Source organism: Rhea pennata, chromosome 13 (genome assembly GCF_028389875.1).
Source record: "Rhea pennata isolate bPtePen1 chromosome 13, bPtePen1.pri, whole genome shotgun sequence".
Classification (NCBI taxonomy): domain Eukaryota; kingdom Metazoa; phylum Chordata; class Aves; order Rheiformes; family Rheidae; genus Rhea; species Rhea pennata.
The window spans coordinates 14,064,030-14,081,376 of NC_084675.1; the positions used below are offsets into that span (position 1 = coordinate 14,064,030).

The window sequence follows — 17,347 nt, forward strand, 5'->3', positions numbered from 1 at the left end:
TGCCGGCGCTGACTGCCAGCCGCGCCGCCCAACCCGCGGCCGCCACGCACGGCCGCCCGCGGGGCCCCGCCTCCAGCAACGGCCGCGCCGGGGATGGCGCGCGGGTTCCTGTCAGGACGGCGTGGGCGGGGCCGCGCGCGCGGCGGCGGCGGGTGCACGCGGGGGGCAGCGCCCCGCCGCCGCTCTCCGCCATGTTGTGCTGCCCGCGCCGGCGGCCGCCGCGCTCAGACACAGCCACAGGGGCGCCGGGGAGCGCTCGCTGCGGTGCTCTCATCGGGTCCCGGGGAGCGGGGCAGCCTCGAGCCGCTCCCCGGGGCGGCCCGCCCCGCCCGGCGCCTCGTCCTGCCCTCGAGCCGCCCGTGACCTCGGCCGCTCCGCGCTTGTTCGCCGGAGCTGCGTCCTCAGCTGCCACAGCGGCCTCCTGGCGCGGACAAACCGCTGCTTTCCGAGCTGCCGCTGGGGGAGGGCCAGGGAGGTTCAGTCTTGAGTTGCTTATTTTCGAAATAATAAGTAACAAAAGCATTCAGATGAGGTGCTTCAGGAAAAAAAGCATCAGCAAAATCATTTTTACTATCACTAATGAAGTTCAGAAAAGGTTATTTTGTTCTCTTGGGAGGGTTCCTCTTTTTTTGACTTTTTAAAATACAGTTGTACACCCCATCAGCCGTTAAGGATCAAAATCACAAAGCCATTTGAAAATGATGGGCTATATGAGTTCGAAGGACAAAACTTAAAGGTTGCTGGATCCGTGGTTTTTTAAGCTTCTATTGTCTACTTGTCTTAGCTAACATTTCCAATGACTGGGTTTATACAATGAAATAAGGAATGCCCTCAAAGTACATGCTGGTTAATAAGTAGTTATTGCTTAAGTATCAGTTACTAGGTAGTTGTTATGTTAATATGTAATAATGATTTTGCAAAAGTAGAAGCTCCGAAGTCTGAAGAGGCTTTGATACAATCAGTTCATATTTTATTCTACTATCTTCTTACATTGAGGCATATTTAATTTAAATAATGTATTACAGGTTCCCTAGATGAGATAAATGCATTCTCAGATTATCTGCCAAATGGAAGGATGTGTGATCGTACTTGTGAGTCTGAACTTTTATTTGTTTCTTTGTTAACACAATGAAAGATAATTTTATGTCAAATGGAAGACCAAAAAAATGGAAGGTCAACTTAGAGAAAAATGCCGGGACGTTGTTCTGGCACACTTGAGAACAAGTTATCTTAAATGTAGACAGTTCTTTTACTTGTCTGAGGAGTCTGCTGAACTGAGGGAGGTCATCTACAGCAGCCCTCACCTGCATCTCCCTGCTTTGTTCGACTGTTCCTGTATGCTGGTAGTGGTTCCTGAGTCCCCAAACAGTCTAGGGTTTTGGCCTTTGCACCATTTACATCAGTGATAAAACCTCATACAGCAGCCTGAAAACTAATTTGACAGTACTGTTTCCTGAGCTACAGGCATGTTAAAGTGCTTCGCTTCAGCTGAAAGCCATCATGCAGTAAATCTATAGAGTCATATGCAGAAGTTGAAATGATTTAGTAAATGTGGAAATGAAAATATTAACAGTCCTACAGAGTAAGGTGAGATGTTGCTTTCATTCTATATAGTCCAAGAACGTGGAGGAGTACTACTTGCAGATTTTCAGGAAACTTAAATGTTTTCAGTGTTAGCACTTGACAGGACAGGAGACTAAGTTAAACTGAGATTCAGATTCTGCTTTGCAGTGTTTGCTTATGCTGATGTTGTGGATCAGAATGACATATAATTAGAGTAAAAAAGTGTAAATGCTACTCATTAATATAATTTGATTTTGAAAAAAACAGTATTGCTCAACCTTGCAGTATTTTTGCCTTCAGAAATATATAATTAACAATGGCAAATTTCTTTGGCAACAGTGGCTTGGTTGCCATAGCACTCTATCTTGCTAATTTGCACTGAAAAAATCGTAATTCGGATTTCTTTAAATGAAGTTAGGCTTTGGTTTTGCTCTTTGTAAGTGAGCTAAAGTTCAGTCTTGAGTGTCCTACACCGGGAAGGAGTTCTTGCCAATAGTTCAAAGGAAATGAATGTAATTCCAAGGGCAATTAAAGTACAGTGATAAGTTAAAATGTAGCAAATGCTATATTTAGATTTTTCAAGGTATAATTTCATCTGTTGATTTGTATAGCCAGCAACTCTGATTCCTTTGCGAATACTTTTTTTTGCTCATTCCTATGTTGCTTGTTTAGGCCATTTTCCAGCTCCCATGAAAGTAGATTGCAGTTTCAACAGACTTCAGCAGATTTCAGATAAAGTGAAATGATTATCTGAGCCTGAAAGGTCAGTCCCAAAAGGCTATTGCATGAAACAGGTTGCGGTCAGGCCCCTGAAGCACATGACTGTTTCACTTGTGATATAAAGTTATTACCTCAGCAGTTTCTAAGCAGAAAATTCATGCCAGGTATTTGAAAAAGGAGTACACTGCTTAAGTTAATTCTGCCAGCTTGTATGTTTGTATGAATGGAGGAATGGGAAACTATGAAAGAAACTTAAAGATGAGTTTCGTATTATGTTGAATTTAACTACTAGAGATGTAGTCATAATCTCTCCTACATACTGCCTCTTCTGTCAAATTTAACTGTCATGTAATCTCATGGCAAATCAGGCTGTCATCAGATTTGACAAGCTAATAATTTGTTTGGTGGGATTGTGATCCAGCTTCTTACATGTTAATATGATCAAATGTTTCTTAAAAAGAAATGGTATATGAAAATAAACTAGGTACAGCTCTGAGTTTTTGATCCTTGGTTTAAGTTAAGAAACATACCTAGAAGGTATGTTGGAGATGGTAGAGAGGCTGTTTCAACTTTTTCATATCCTGTTATCGAAGGAGGCTAGTGTTGTAACTGTCTAGTGAAACTTCACGTTTTCTATCTTACTTTCCTTACACTGATACTGCACTCTTTGAGGCTTCCCTTGTTCCCATTAAACATTCCTTTTGCCTCTCTCCTTATTTGTTTGGACAACTGGCTGTGGCTAATTTTTGTGAGATATGTGTGCAGATTTCCATTTCCAGAAGTAGAAAACAGATGTCCATCAGTTATCACTGCCTTCACCGGAGGTGCTTATGTGCATTACTCTCTAACCAACAGACATTCATGAAATGTGCGGGACTGCTAGTGCTTTGCAAGTCCCCGTAAGGGGACACATGAAGAACAGAATTGTCAAATATACCTGATTTTCTTAAGAAGACAAGTTAAAATCAGAATAATATATCTAATGAATAACTAATTTTTTTTCCCAAGGCTACTAGTTAACAAACACAATTTGAATGCAATAGAAAAAGTTTACTTGACATTTTGCTGAAGAGGGAAGAAGGCCTTAGTCTAGCGATCTGCATTAGAAACTAGCCATAGATGCGAACACTTTTGAAGCTAGTGAATGCCTGTCATACCAAGGAAGGAAGGTGATTTGAATGAATTCAGTCTATGGCCCATAGTATGGAATAATAGTGGGATTAGAACCTGCTTCTGCACAAAATGTGCAACAGTATAACTGTGTTTTTGAAAGGAAACTAGTACAACTTCAGTCCACAAAACACTTGGATCCTTTCATGCTCAGAGCCTAGGTGTTTTGCCCTGTAAGCAATGACATACATTTTACCTGCTGCATTTGGCCTTTTGAATTTTCAGAAACACCCTAGATGCAAAGATGACTTCTTATAAGCAAAAGGATATAAATGAGACCTTGAAAATATAATTTTCCTCAAAGTTTGTTAGAACAATTCCATTTTCCTAGTTTGGAGCAGCAAATTCCAGTCTTTGATCTTTCTATATAATCTAAAATGAAGAGTCAAATGCTAGAAAAGCATACCAGATGCAAAAAATGTCATTGAACAGTGGTAAACACAATGAACAACTGTTGGCAAAGTCATTCCAGCTCTCTGACTTCATTTTACCTATGCTGTTTAGCAGAGACTCAACAGTATGTCTGTATGTGAAGTTGCAGTGATTAAACTGAAGATTCAGTTTAAGTTAATGTAATTGAACTGGTGCAAAGGCCTGTATGATTCCTGTAATTGGGATTTGAACTTTTTCCATGTTGTTTTTTTGCTTATGAGCTGTTTCAGGTAAAACTGAAAATCATGCCTGGACTGAAGTACATGTTTGCTTAAGTTTCTGGACTTTGTGTATAGAAGTGAGTTTAAATTTCTTGGAGACAGTTTACAAGTGCAGGCAATTCTTCTGTCTTTATCCAAAGTGCTCCAGTGTAGAAAAATAATTCTGTTCCTTTCCTCCCTCTTCCCCCTCCGCCTTCTTTGCCTCCAGCAGATGTATTCTGTATTCTGCTGTATTCTCTCCTGTATTGCTGCATTTCATCTTCCACTATACAGTGAACACTAAAGTAAGTGAATTACTGACAATTTACATTACTATATTGCTGTTCACAGCCTAGAGTTGAGTGAGTGAAATTTTTACTAAAATTCAAAGGTACTAAAATTCAAAGGGTAGTATTGTAAATGGAACAACAGAGGTGTGAGTATTCCCTGCCTTACAGCCATGCAAATTGGGAATAATTCTGTTAAAGTCAGTCAGGTTTCATCAGCATACAGCAGTTTCATCAGGGTAAGTGAGATGAAACTGGAGCTCCCAGAACTCCAGTTTAAATTCCCCCCCTTTTTTTCAGTCTTATTTCTGTTTTTTTTTCCTGAAATGCTCTCTTTTCTATCTCTAACCTTTGAACACCACCAAAAGCAGCATCTCATGAGGTACCTTGCAACACTTTTCCAGTGAAACTTATGTTTGGGTCACTTTACACCAGCTGTGAAACCTACCATCATAAATCACTGCTAGATTGCATCAACTACCTCACTGAAATTACTTAAAAATCATTCTGTTTGCAGAGGGTTGAAAAAACCTAAGTTAAACTAGAACTGTGAAAGGTAAAAAGCATCAGTTTCTTTTGTCTGCTGTATTTTAACTGAACTGTCCTGAAAAATGTTTTAAGCATTTTAAGCATTCTAGTAAAAAATGGAAACAGACCACTAGATGGCATTTTTAGTCTAGTTTTTACAGCTGTTCACTTTCAGTCTCTATCCCAAATATAAGGCCTTATGTTTTCTCAATCATGACAAATGTGATCATACTACAAGTTAGGCTAAGTCTTGCTGAAGTAATTAAGATTCAGTTGCTGCTCTTCTTTCAAGACAGTTGTTAAAAGACAAGTATAGGACATGTTTCAGAATTTGAATAACCTTGGTGAAAGAATTTTACTGACTATTGTTTAGACAGAGGTCTGTGCAGAGAAAGAGTTCAGAATGGAAGCAGAGAAAATGAGGTTTCAGCAAATCCTCAAAAAGTACTGATACATAGCACAGGTATTTGGCCCTAGGAAAAGCCTCTGAAGGGAACATTTTGTCAGAGGTGCTAGCTAAAATACTCCTAACACTGCAAACTGGTATTAGTTAATTGATTCCTATGATCTTACAAATGTGGCACTCTTGCAAATTGATCGTCATGTCTGTATATAGACACACCAAATTCTAGCTCAGCTCAAAAGTGGTGATAATAGTTGTTTGTATTTGCATAGTTACTATCCTCTGAGGGTCTCAAAGCAATTATGGTACAGAATTCCTGAAGTTCATTATCCTTGTCATAGATAATAGATAATTTTGGTAGAAGGAATCAAGGAGTTCTTTATTGAGGCTCTGAAGTTAACTGTATTTCAGCTAACATATCAACAAGCCAAGATTTTAAATATGGAATACAAATGAACATGAACTCTTATTCCCAAGAATATCATTACTGGGAGAACTTTGCTAAGTAAAAAGAATCATCAAGTGAGGCTCTTCATGTTATCCCTTCTGAAAAATAGCTTAGATTGATGATTTGTAATCTTGTGGGGAATAGTTTTATCAATACTAGCTTTGCTGCGTTCTTTCTGGAAGACTATAGGGAAAAGATAGTACAGTAAGGTTTTGACCTAACTGAATACTGTACCTTCATTACATCACATTCTTCATCGAGTATACAGTCAAATTTGTCATTTCATATATATTTCTTCCTATAATCTCAAAAAATAAATGAAGTACATTAACTTGTAGAATTTAGTATATAGAATTTATGTAAAAATCTATATTTATGCTGTTTTTAATTACAGCATCAGAGTTTCAAGAGGAAACAAGGAATGCAAAATAAGATTTCCTGTTACCAGTAAATTTTATTTCACCATAGTAAGATGTACCATATTCTTTAATCACACAACTGAAAAAAAACAGTAAATAAGAAAATTTATTTCTAAAAGAAGCTGTAGTAAACATCTCAAACTCTGAAGACCTTGAGGGATTCAACTTCTAAAGCTCTTTATAATAGCTAAGCTTTTTAAAATAACCTTGTGAACTAACTATTATCCTTTTGTTGATGAGTAGACCACACTTAAAGAAGCTTAAGTAGTGTGGTCAAGGTTACAGAATAGACAAATTCTATGGACAAATAAGATTAGACCAAGTGACTACAGTTGGGATGAAGTGGACAAGGTTTTGACATACAAGTCCTTCTTCACTGTAGAATAAGGAAAGGAATCCAAAGAGCCCCTTACCCTGGGATTTTATGAATTAGGCTTTAAGCTCTACTTGAGAGACTCTGAAGGAGCAGAAATCTACTTAATGCTTAGCAGGAGAAGAAAAAAATTACTGAAAGTCTTGAGAAGTGACCTGCCATAGTAATATATGCACTAATACAGCACTGATTTGATTATAAACTATATATACACACACAAACTCATGTGATACCACTTATTACGCATAGCTTAAGTTATAACCATGATAGCATTTTATTTCACACTTGAAAGGGATAATTCTTATCTGTATTTACATGATTGTACCATACCATACCATGGTTCCTATGATGGAGCAAAGCTATTTAATCATTCCTTCATCCAAGACTCATGCCTTGGTGACTTGCTCAGATCCTAGTGGCTGAAGATACTAAGCAATGTTTCTCTCTTAACAGTCCAAGGGGAAGATTAAAAAAAAAAAAAAAAAACACACACACACCCCCACCCACCAGAAGTCTACAGTGGAAAGTGGTCTCTTCCTCCTCTTTCCCTCCATTTAGGTTGGGAGAGGTAGGCTGATTCAAAATAAGGAGGGAGAAGATACATGCTTGCTTTTAAAACCTTATTTATTTCATTTGTTAAAGAAATGAAGATACAATAAGGATTTTTCTGCAATACCCATTTGCATTACTAGCCAGATTACATTAATAATAGTTAAAAGGATTGCATTTTGTAGTGATTTACCATTTCTTGTGAAATTTTGTGTGCAAGAATCTCAAATGTAAACAATGCTGAATTAGCCTTCATGACATCCCCATGAGGTTTCCTAATTTTACAGGAGAGGAAACTGAGGAATGCAAAAGTTTAGTACAACAACCAAAAAAAAAAAAATCTATAGAAGAGTTGGGTCTAGAATCCTGGTCCTCTATTCCTGGTACTATTCTTCAGGGTATCCTTTTCTGTAAAAATTTGCCCGTAGTAGCTATTTCTGTTCCCCTCTACCTTTATTTTTTCCTGCTTTAAGTTGTATAGCTTTGAGGAATGGCAATCTAAGCTAAGTTAGAGAAAACCAACCAGACATCAGCACTTCTACTTGAAGTTATAGAGAGTAAATAAAACACTTGAGGTCCAGAATTAAAACAACTGAAAATAGACTGAGAATAGTTACAGCTAACAACACTATTTCTTCCTGGGCAAAACAGAAGTCTAAAGAATTGCCACCAAAGCAGCAGAAGCAGTAATAATCCTAAAGTACAGCTTTTCTAAAGCAACTTTCTTTTGAGGAGGTAAAAATATTCAGGACTGATGAAACCTCATATTTATAGAGAGTATCTCTGACCTGCAACCATAATTAGGAAATGGTTTGCACAGCAGTGTGCATTTAGTGTGGTCAGTTTCTATCCATGTCAGGTCCCCAAAGCAGAGTGGTATGTCTACAATCTTATGGGAGCAGGGCAGGGGGAGACTACTGCAGGGCAAAGCAGCACATAACTGAGGTAGAGTTTGAACAATATAAAAGCTACAAAGTATGTGCCTGAATTGCTGTAGATGTTCAGCTAGAAGTAATGAGGGCATTATAATCATGCATGCTGCATGGGCTAAGAAAGAATATTCAAACAACACTATGCAGTAAAATGGCCTGCTTTTAAATTCTAAGAACATTTACATTATTTTAATCAATTATAGCATCATAGAACAGTAACTTTAAAACAATTATGCCATTTTTGTACCAGTGCTTATTGGCGGTAAAGAACAACTTTTCTAGTGCTAGTGATGTGCTCTGTTAGGTGTCAAAAGGCATCAAGAATGTGAAAGGACTCTAAGTCAAGGAAACTCAGCAAATCAGAGATGCTAACAAGTAAAAGATCTATGAGAAGTTAACAGGAAGATTTAACCTAATTTTTCTGTCAAAATTTTTGATTATTTCATCATGTATTAAATTAAACAATTAGAAGTTATGGTAATCAGTACTAATAGATCACTCATTTCCTATTTTATGTTATAAAATGTGATAGATCTGCTTCCCATTTTATATTAAATGGACTTTTAATTTCATCTTAATATTTTAGTTTCAAGTCCTGGAGAGCACTCCAGGTTACTCAGCTATCCCTTACATTTAAAAAAGTTTTAGTTAAAAAGATCTCATGTTTTTGAAAAGAAAGTCTTACTCAAATAAAATACAAACAGTAGATGATTTCTCCCCCTCTGAGTATAGAGTGCGCACAGAAAAGGCTATCTTGTGTGCTCCATGAGGGGGAGATCTAAAGACCAGAGTTTGGGTTGGTCTCTCAGATGTGGAAGCTCTTGGATATTTCAGGGCCATTATCAGTTTTCTTCAGACCTTGAAGGAAGCTCGAACAACTCTCCCCCTAAGAGGCTGAGGGGGGCGAAAATTATTCACCATTTGGATCCTCTGGTCTTCCTCACTGGTGAAGAGAAGAGTTCGGAATTTCTCCAGCTGTAAATTCATGTGAAATAACTTACTGCTTAAAGGAGAAATTGATATGAGTGTCTTTGAAAAAGGGCCGAAGGAAAGCATTCAGTACTTCACAATCTGCCAATAGTACAGATAAAAGTGAAGATCCTAGAGAGTATTAATAGGAAAAATAGAAGCCCTCTGATTAAATTATTCACAGCCTAACTTGTCCCTCTGCAAAATGAAACAGTCACTGCCTTTAATCCAAGGTTGAATCCTACAAAAACTGTGAGAATATTGGAAGTTTACCTGTTTCTCAGAAATCCTGATGGGTTCTTTCAGCACTATCCATGTTACACTCTCATTAAGAGGTGGTGTTGTCAAGGAACCAGGATATGTCCAATAATCTAGACTCAAAGGCAGGAGACATTTGGGGTTGAAGCTTCTAAACTGAGCTTTTGTCCCCTGGAAAAAATTGATACTTTAAATTTCTTTTTCTTCTTTCTTTCAAGTGCATATTAAAGGAGTCTAAAAAACAGTGAGAGGGAGGGGAGAAGAAAGCAAACGTATGGTGGTTTGACTGTCTCTTAACAACTGGTACCTAAGAGTAGCATGAAAATAGACTCAGGAAAACATTGCACATTGTATTATGGCAAGTGTGACCTCTATTGCTAGCTTCCTAGGCTTTGAGGGTTCTTGTCCCATTGCCTCTACTAGAGCTCAGCTTTTGTCAAAAAAGGTTGAAAAATAGCATACAAAATATTGTGTATAATGTTGAGTGTGAGTTGAGATAACAACATGTGACCCTACTTAAGGAATGACTGAACTCTGTCTTGTTACTTGCTATTTTCTATGTCTTCTATCTACTTCAGTAGACAGTTTGAAATTATGAAGAACCTGGCCCAAGACAGTCATTGTCTGCTGGACAAATATTGGCTTTAAAATAGAATATCCAAGTCTAAAAGCAGAGCAAGATAGATCAACCAAAAAAAGGAGGAGCCCAGATAATACTTTGCAGGTGCTGTATCCAAAGAAGTGATTGCCTTCAAGGCTACCACAGTTCAGGGCAAGAATTTTCAACCTGTGGTTGTATTCAGAAGTATCTGCAAGGTATTTAGTCACTGACATTAAGAATACTGTTCAACAGTTTAAAACTGCTCGTAAGAAACAGAATGAGCAGATTATCCCCAGTGGCAAACTTGCAGAGTTTCTATCACTACAACTGAGAGGTAACACTTTTTTTTCCTGTAAGTGGAAGACATCACTTTAAACATCAAAATATGGTCAAATATCTACATGTTGCCATTAACATTTATCTTCACTTTCCATCTTTCATATGCATATATGTAGTTTGCATACGTATATAGGCATATGAAAGTATTTTTATATATATATATACACACACACATATATGTGTATATATATATAAAAACACACAGGAATAATATGCCAAAATATGTCTACTCGGGTATTACATATAGTTTATTCTGAATTATTAGGACTCATGCATGTGACAGAATGCATTAACCCTATGGAAATCAAAGATTAACAGTGGTGGCAGACTGTCTAATCAGTCTGAGCTTCAAAAAAATGAAGCAGGTAGCCTTCAGCAAAGCTTTCAGTTGTATCTGTTTAAAGACTACCTCTAGGTCTCACTGTGGAAGCAGACTAGCTCTTACTCCCTGACAGAGCTTTCTAGTAGAACTAAGCTGGACAACCAGCTTTGACTTGTTCAAGGCTAGGCTTGGTAGAAACAGATTATTTTGCTCACTGTAAGAGCTGAACCTGAAGGGTCATGGAGCTTTTGATTTTAGATGGTCCAGGAAACAGAACCTCTGAATGACTAGATGGGATCAGTGTAGCTTTGGGAGGCATCTGAGGATAGGCAAATCAGCCAAAATTTGGAGAAGGGAACGAAGGCATTGGGCAGGGAGGATACAGTTTCAGTGATGTTCTAGTAATGGGAGGATTTATGGTGGGCAGGTTTTCATTTTTGTTGTTTGTTTCTCAGACTTGTACATGAGCTTAATGTTTAAAGGATTATTTCAGAAAGAAAATTTAAAGAGTTTAAAACTTACTTTAAATTTTACCATGTAAAAAGCATCAGTGAGTCTGTTCATATTGGCATGTTCTTTCCCAATCTAAAATAGTAATGCACAGATTAAGAATGACTATAATTATGCTTTGAATAGGTAGAAAATTCTTATCTGAATCTCAAAACTCCCACTAAAGTAGATTTAACAACAATTTGCAATAAGTTACTGCTTCCAATTAAGTCATCTGTTTTCCCTAAGCACCTCTTAAATATGTGGCTCAATTCTCAAACATTTGACAGTATGATGCTTCTCATCATGTAAACATGCTATTTTTGTGATTCTTACCTCCAAGAAAACACCAACTACTGCCAAGCCATCTGGAGCTGCTGCTGCTTCTCCAAATGTTGCATATTTTCTGGCATTCCAGTGAACTAAGTGGAGCTTTAAAAGAGAAATATAAACAAATTAAAGATAAAAGCTTTCAACATAGGTTGCCTCATGTGTAGCAGGCAGCAATACCAATTGGTAACAGAATACAGGCTTTGCTCAAAAGGCATATTTCAGATTAGCAAGCTCTAAATCAGTCTTTCAGATCAGTCAGTAAGCACAGACAGACACTAAGCAAAGAGCTCCTATAAATTTGAAACAAGTCAGGTGTTAAATGATTCTGTGAGCTAGCTAACTTCCCTGATAGGGAAGCACTGTGCTGCAGTCCTCACTGGTAGACTCTGAGATGTTACCCTGTTGTAGGATTTTGGGAAGCACCTGTATTTGGTCCTAGTTTTGCAGACTATTCTCAAGAGCCTCCAGACAAAGCCATTTCTAAGCTATGTATGGCAGCAACAAGGTCATTTTGGATTCAGTTCATCAATTTAACTGTGTCAGTTACGCACTGCTTCTCAGCATCATGTTTGTGAATGTCCTTCCTATCTGCATAAACAGAAGGGTGCAATGGATGGTGTTCAGCAGGCCGTACTAGGCAGCAGAGGACTGTTAGATGTAGAAGCAATTCTGTCTGGGAGCAAAGCAGCTAAACCATGGGACTAGCTGGGTCCTGCTGAACAGAAAAAGATGACTGAGAATCTTGTAGAAAGGGCCGCACTGGGGAGAGACATTTGCATTCCAGAACAGCATCATCAACAAATGAGAAAGCTTCAGCAGGTAAAAAAAAAAAATCCTTACTTAAGTCTGTGCTGACCTAATCATGGTGAGCGAACAGTCAGAATCCCAGTACATTTCCAATCCGTACTACAGACAAAAATTAGTTTGCCAACAGCATTTGAATCGATTAATCCCATCTGTGAAAACACATTGTTACCTCAGAGGGAAAAGGTTTGCCGTCAACCGTATGCTCCGATCCCTGACTGTGCTTTGTCCCCCAGTGAAAGTGAAACTGCTTTAGCCGAAAGGGATTCTCAAAGGGACCGCCACTGATTGCTAAGCAGAAATGAAGAAGGAAAAAATTATATATTCTGACATTTTAACTTTTTACTAAAAACTAACTGGTACAACAGTGGGAAAAAAAACCCCACAAGACAGCATCTCCCAGTTGCCAATACAAAAGGATGCATCATCCAGACATTTAGAAGGGTAAGATTTTTTTCCTGCAAATTCAAGTATTTTCCATGAAGAAATATATTAAAAAGGAACATTTTGAGTAGCTATTTATACAGAATTACATTTGTTTGGCTTTTAAAATAGTAGATCTGACACATGAAACTGTAGTAGCTTTGTTGTGCCCTTCCTATTTAACTTACAGAAAATTGAACTAATTTGAATATTTTTTTAAAAAAATCAAAATATGAAACTTTTGTGCACCTAATCTTTTTGCTATCTTTTTTTTTTTCTATTTTTCTGCTCCTACTTAGGATTTTGTGCAAAGAGCACAGATATCTCAATCAGGTAGACAATTCAGCTAAGTATTTCCTCTTTAGAATTCTTTCCTTGCAGTAGAAGTTCTCTATATTTTGTTTCCTTTAAATACCTGATCCTGTAAGAGAGGTAATGTAATAGCTTGTACTTGACATAACACCATTCAGAGGGTCTCAAATCACCTTCCAAAGGTGGAGAAGTGCTACACAAAGTTTATACCTCCTTTAGAAATAATACCTTTAACAAGAACAGAGGATGAATGTGTGTTAAGATGCCACCAATAAAAGATACTTTATCAGCATATCAGTAGTTCCCTTGTGCTTTTATGGGACATTAAAATCAATAAAATTCTGTCCAAAAGACATGAAAACCTGATCATTTACATTTTTTAAGAAATATTTGAAAGTGGACATAGTTTTGGTACAGCACTTTTCTATCCTCTGTGCTGGCCGTAACATTCTGTTCTTCCAAAAACCTTTGAATTCAGAGCATGCACTGTACCACCACATCTGTGTTGTTCCAGCTGGCCTTTGTACAGGAGATGGTCTTGCCAAAACAAAGCTTTAGTTCAGCAAAGCATACTAGAAGTTACTTAATTGTTAACTAATACTGTGTACTGGAGTGTCATAGTTTTTAAAAATCTAGTTATGATGGCGTACTGTCAGAAATCTGTTGTATAATATATGCAAAGCTGTGAGTCACTAGATCTATTTCAATAGAACTGAAAACACTTTAATCCAGCTTTATACTCCTAGCAGTCTTGTTCCTTGAAAGCATCACAAGGCTTCTCCACAATGTAGAAAGGGTAGAGGTTTTAATTTCTGCCTATGGTCTTGAGTCTGCTTGCTTTTGTTCCCTTGTCTTTACCTGAACATACAATGCACAGTGCTCTTAAAGCTTCTGAAACTGTCTCGAGTTCACTGTTGTTTAGGTACAATCCAGTCTAGAATGAAAGTAGTAAGCAAGCTAATATTTCTAGATAAATTTTACAAATTTTGTAGGATGACATGCTTATGAATCTTTTGGGAAATGCACATCCATAGCCTTCCTTAGGATGTTTCAGTTCATTCAGGAGGATGCCTTGCAGAACTGAATGACTAGAATCTTAACCCTTAGCCTTGACAACTCTGAGATTATTTCAAAGGGTTACCAGCACAGACCAGTTACTTCCCAGAAAGAGTAACTTTGACTATCATATCCTATTTAACTGGAGTCAATGAACATAACCAAATGGAAGATGGAAATCAGTTGATAACAGATTAAAATAAAAATTCATTAGTTTAGAGTCCTGTTTTAAATACACTCTTCAATTTATCAACTACTAGTTTTTGTGGTTTCCATTTTATCTTAATGCTATTTTTACTATAGATGTAAAAGCAAATGCTACCACAAGGCAGCACTAACAGGATCAATCACTTAAAACGTTTGTATTCACTCTGCCAAGAGCTAAAAAAAGGCTAAAATAATATAACTGCAGACAGTGCAAGATACACAAGTTGCTACCAAATCAGAATTAGCTGAAGACACTGTACTGCTATGGGGCTGTGAGGAAAAAAAACAAACAGTGACTGGCCTAGATACGAATAGGCCTGGTGCAATATGGTTATGATGACTATGCTAAATGATCTCATATTTGCTGATCCTCCTCCCTTCCGCTGTGCATGGAACTAGTCAGTGAGCTAGAGAGAGCTGGAGTGTGTGTTGGCATCTCCAATTGGGCTGATCACGGAAATGGAATCGTGAGGATTTATATATCTACCTTGCATGCTGGATAGGATCTAGGAGTGCTGGAGAGCTGTACAGATGCTCTGTCTAACAAACTGACTATCCCTATTTAAAAGAACCACTGCAAACAAACTTCAGAGGGTCCTGTTGCACATTTTTCTTCATGCAGAAATACTATTTTGCTATGCAACATAAAGCACTGCCAGAGAGACTTAAGTCAATATGAAAACAGAAGGCTCAGGAAAACAAAATATAAAGGGCTCTGGTTACATACTTTGTCCTAAGTTAAAAATACGCATAGCATAATATTTACTTCACAGGATGTACTTATTGTTTCCCCTCACTAAGCCAAAAAATGGTATTCTAAGTTAGTTGTCCGTGTGTGCTAGTCTCACCTGTCCTGTCATCGGAATCTTCAAACTCAACCATAACTGAATGGCCGTTGTTGGAGATGTTGAGAGATGTACATGATTCATAGGAGATATTAAGTGGCTTCAGACTAGGGTCATAAACTGCTTTTGCAGAAACTATATCAATAGGTGATTGACGGTTTCCTTGGGCAATAGGATAAGATTTGTACCATTCAGAGGGTCCTTCAAAAACAAAGAAAGGAAAGCACTGTCATTTTTTTTTCCTGCTATACACAAAATATTTACAGATTTTCATGAGGCTTGAAGTAAAGCTTGCTGAGCAGGAACTACTTAGAAATTTGGCATCTGAGGAGTTGACTTAAATTCTATAGTTAGTGTATTTTTTAGTAGCACAGTCAGCAACTAGATGGAAGATTCAGATGTTTTAAGACATACTGAGGAAACTACAGCACATCTACAGATTACCAGATCTCTGGTTACATATGCCAGTAATTTTCGTGTCAGGTTGGTAATTACACTGGAAGGACTTCAGATAACTTCACAAGATACATGTGTGTGTAAACACTTGCATGAACACACACATGCATACACACCCACAGAAAGACCATTTACTTACTTCTTTCTGGATAAGATAGTGTAAAAGCTCCAACGATTCAAATTAGATGCAGATGACTCAATCTTTCAGCTACTGATTATGTAGTTATTTTTAAATCCATTTTATGACTGCAGTAAATCTTTGAGGCAGCTTCATCCTTCACTCATGCCCATTATGGTATCTTTCTACCCCAAGTGATCGGTACAATGTGATTAACAACATTTTTGGATTGCGTGACCGCAATAGAGTAGGGTGAAAGACCAATTAAAAAATATAGCTCTCATGCCAGAGCTGGAACATTCTCATGCAGTTAGAGATAACAAAACCATATCTGTTTCAGAGAATTACTTGTTCTGACCAATTCTTTTGTTCTACTTTTATATTGTGCTGCAAAAAGAAATTATATTTTTCTGCTGCTGATGTTCACAAACTTTTTAACGGTAACAATCTCACTTTAAGATTCACAGTAAGCACATTTTAACTGTAGCATTCAGACATACTTCCACAATATAAGTTTTTCCATTAAGCATAGGTTGAATCTATGCAAGAAAAAATCTATTAGATTCTTATTCATCTTTGGCATGTACTGAAAAATTAAGCATATAAAGTGGTAGCTTTTCCTTTTCTCAGCCTGCTTATAAAGTAGATTTGAGTTTTAAGTTCAGTTGCACAAGCTTAGACAATAAGTTGTCCTTTCCTAAGCTTTGCATTAATATAATATGACTTAATACCTAAATGCATAATACTGTCTACCAGAATTATCTAGCTTTACTGAATGTTCAAGCTTCCTTTTGGATATACAGCAACTAAAGTAATTTTTGTCAGAGAGAGAGGAAGAGTCTGGCTCTTGAAGGCTATGCAAAAACCTATCTTGTTGGGTGACATCAGTCATCACTCTCTGCAAAGGATACAAATGCTGCACAACATTATTTTAGGAAACTTCCAGTAGCTTCATAAATTCTCTCATTTTCTGACATACATTATTGGAGGTGGGAAACAAAGAAGAATGACTAAATTAAAAACATTTTCAAATCAGAAACTGTAGTTTGTTCAATAAAAGACATCTTTGATACTGATCTGTACAATTCATGGATATTCTAGAAGTATATAACATACTTCTGTGGAAGCCTAGATATCTTATTTCAACAGCAGCACAGATCAGAAGATCTGTTACTGCTCTTCTAAATCTTCTTTACACAGAATAGTTGCTTTTAGAGAGACAGTCATTTTCACAGCATATTTTTGGAAGAGGATGCATCTCTAGTATCTGCAGTACTACTTGGTTGCAGAACATTGATTACATTGCAACAATGCAAAGCAGCAGGCAGAAGTTTGTGCATCTTCTGGTGCCAGTTTCTGGGTGCTATTTACTACCAGTAAAGTAGTTAATTACCTACTGTATGTATTTGATGTTTGCAGACAATGAAATGCAGGCAGCTCTGCAAGGCTCAGGCAGCAATATTAAAAAGAAAAGGAAGGGGCAGGGGGGGAAGATAGATGCAGCATGGAAAGGGTGTAACCTACCGTCATCCTGCCCATATCCCCAACCGTGGTGACCAGTCATTACAGGGAAGCTGTGCCCTGCTTTGCTCTCAGCTCTTTGATCAGGGCACTGCTGCTTACCTGCCTTTATAAAGGCTCACTGTGGGATAGAGTCAGCCTCTTAAAGATACAGAGCAACCAAAGCAATTCCTGCAGGACAGGTGTGATCTCTTGCTTCCAACTTTGCTGCAGCTATGCCTGCTGCTGCTTCCTCTGTATCCTAACTCAGCACAGGAAAAGGAAAATATA

General features: G+C 37.8%; 1 protein-coding gene across 1 annotated transcript; it reads right to left on the reverse strand.

Moving 5' to 3' along the window:
- Nucleotides 1-8,876: 8,876 nt before the first annotated feature.
- Nucleotides 8,877-17,120, reverse strand: CA7 (carbonic anhydrase 7). Its single transcript, XM_062586854.1, has 7 exons — nt 17,081-17,120; nt 14,986-15,183; nt 12,312-12,430; nt 11,339-11,434; nt 11,036-11,098; nt 9,267-9,422; nt 8,877-8,999 (listed from the first exon to the last, which is right to left on the reverse strand). The coding sequence occupies exons 1-7, from the start codon at nt 17,118-17,120 to the stop codon at nt 8,877-8,879; spliced, it is 795 nt and encodes a 264-aa protein (XP_062442838.1).
- Nucleotides 17,121-17,347: the final 227 nt, after the last annotated feature.

Coding starts and splice junctions, on each gene's coding strand:
- CA7 (XM_062586854.1), bottom strand. CDS start 17,120: ATGACTGGTCACCACGGTTGGGGATATGGGCAGGATGACG. Junction 15,184..17,080: donor GGGATATGGGCAGGATGACG/GTAGGTTACACC, acceptor TTGTTTTTGAAG/GACCCTCTGAATGGTACAAA. Junction 12,431..14,985: donor AGATTCCGATGACAGGACAG/GTGAGACTAGCA, acceptor ATTTCTGCTTAG/CAATCAGTGGCGGTCCCTTT.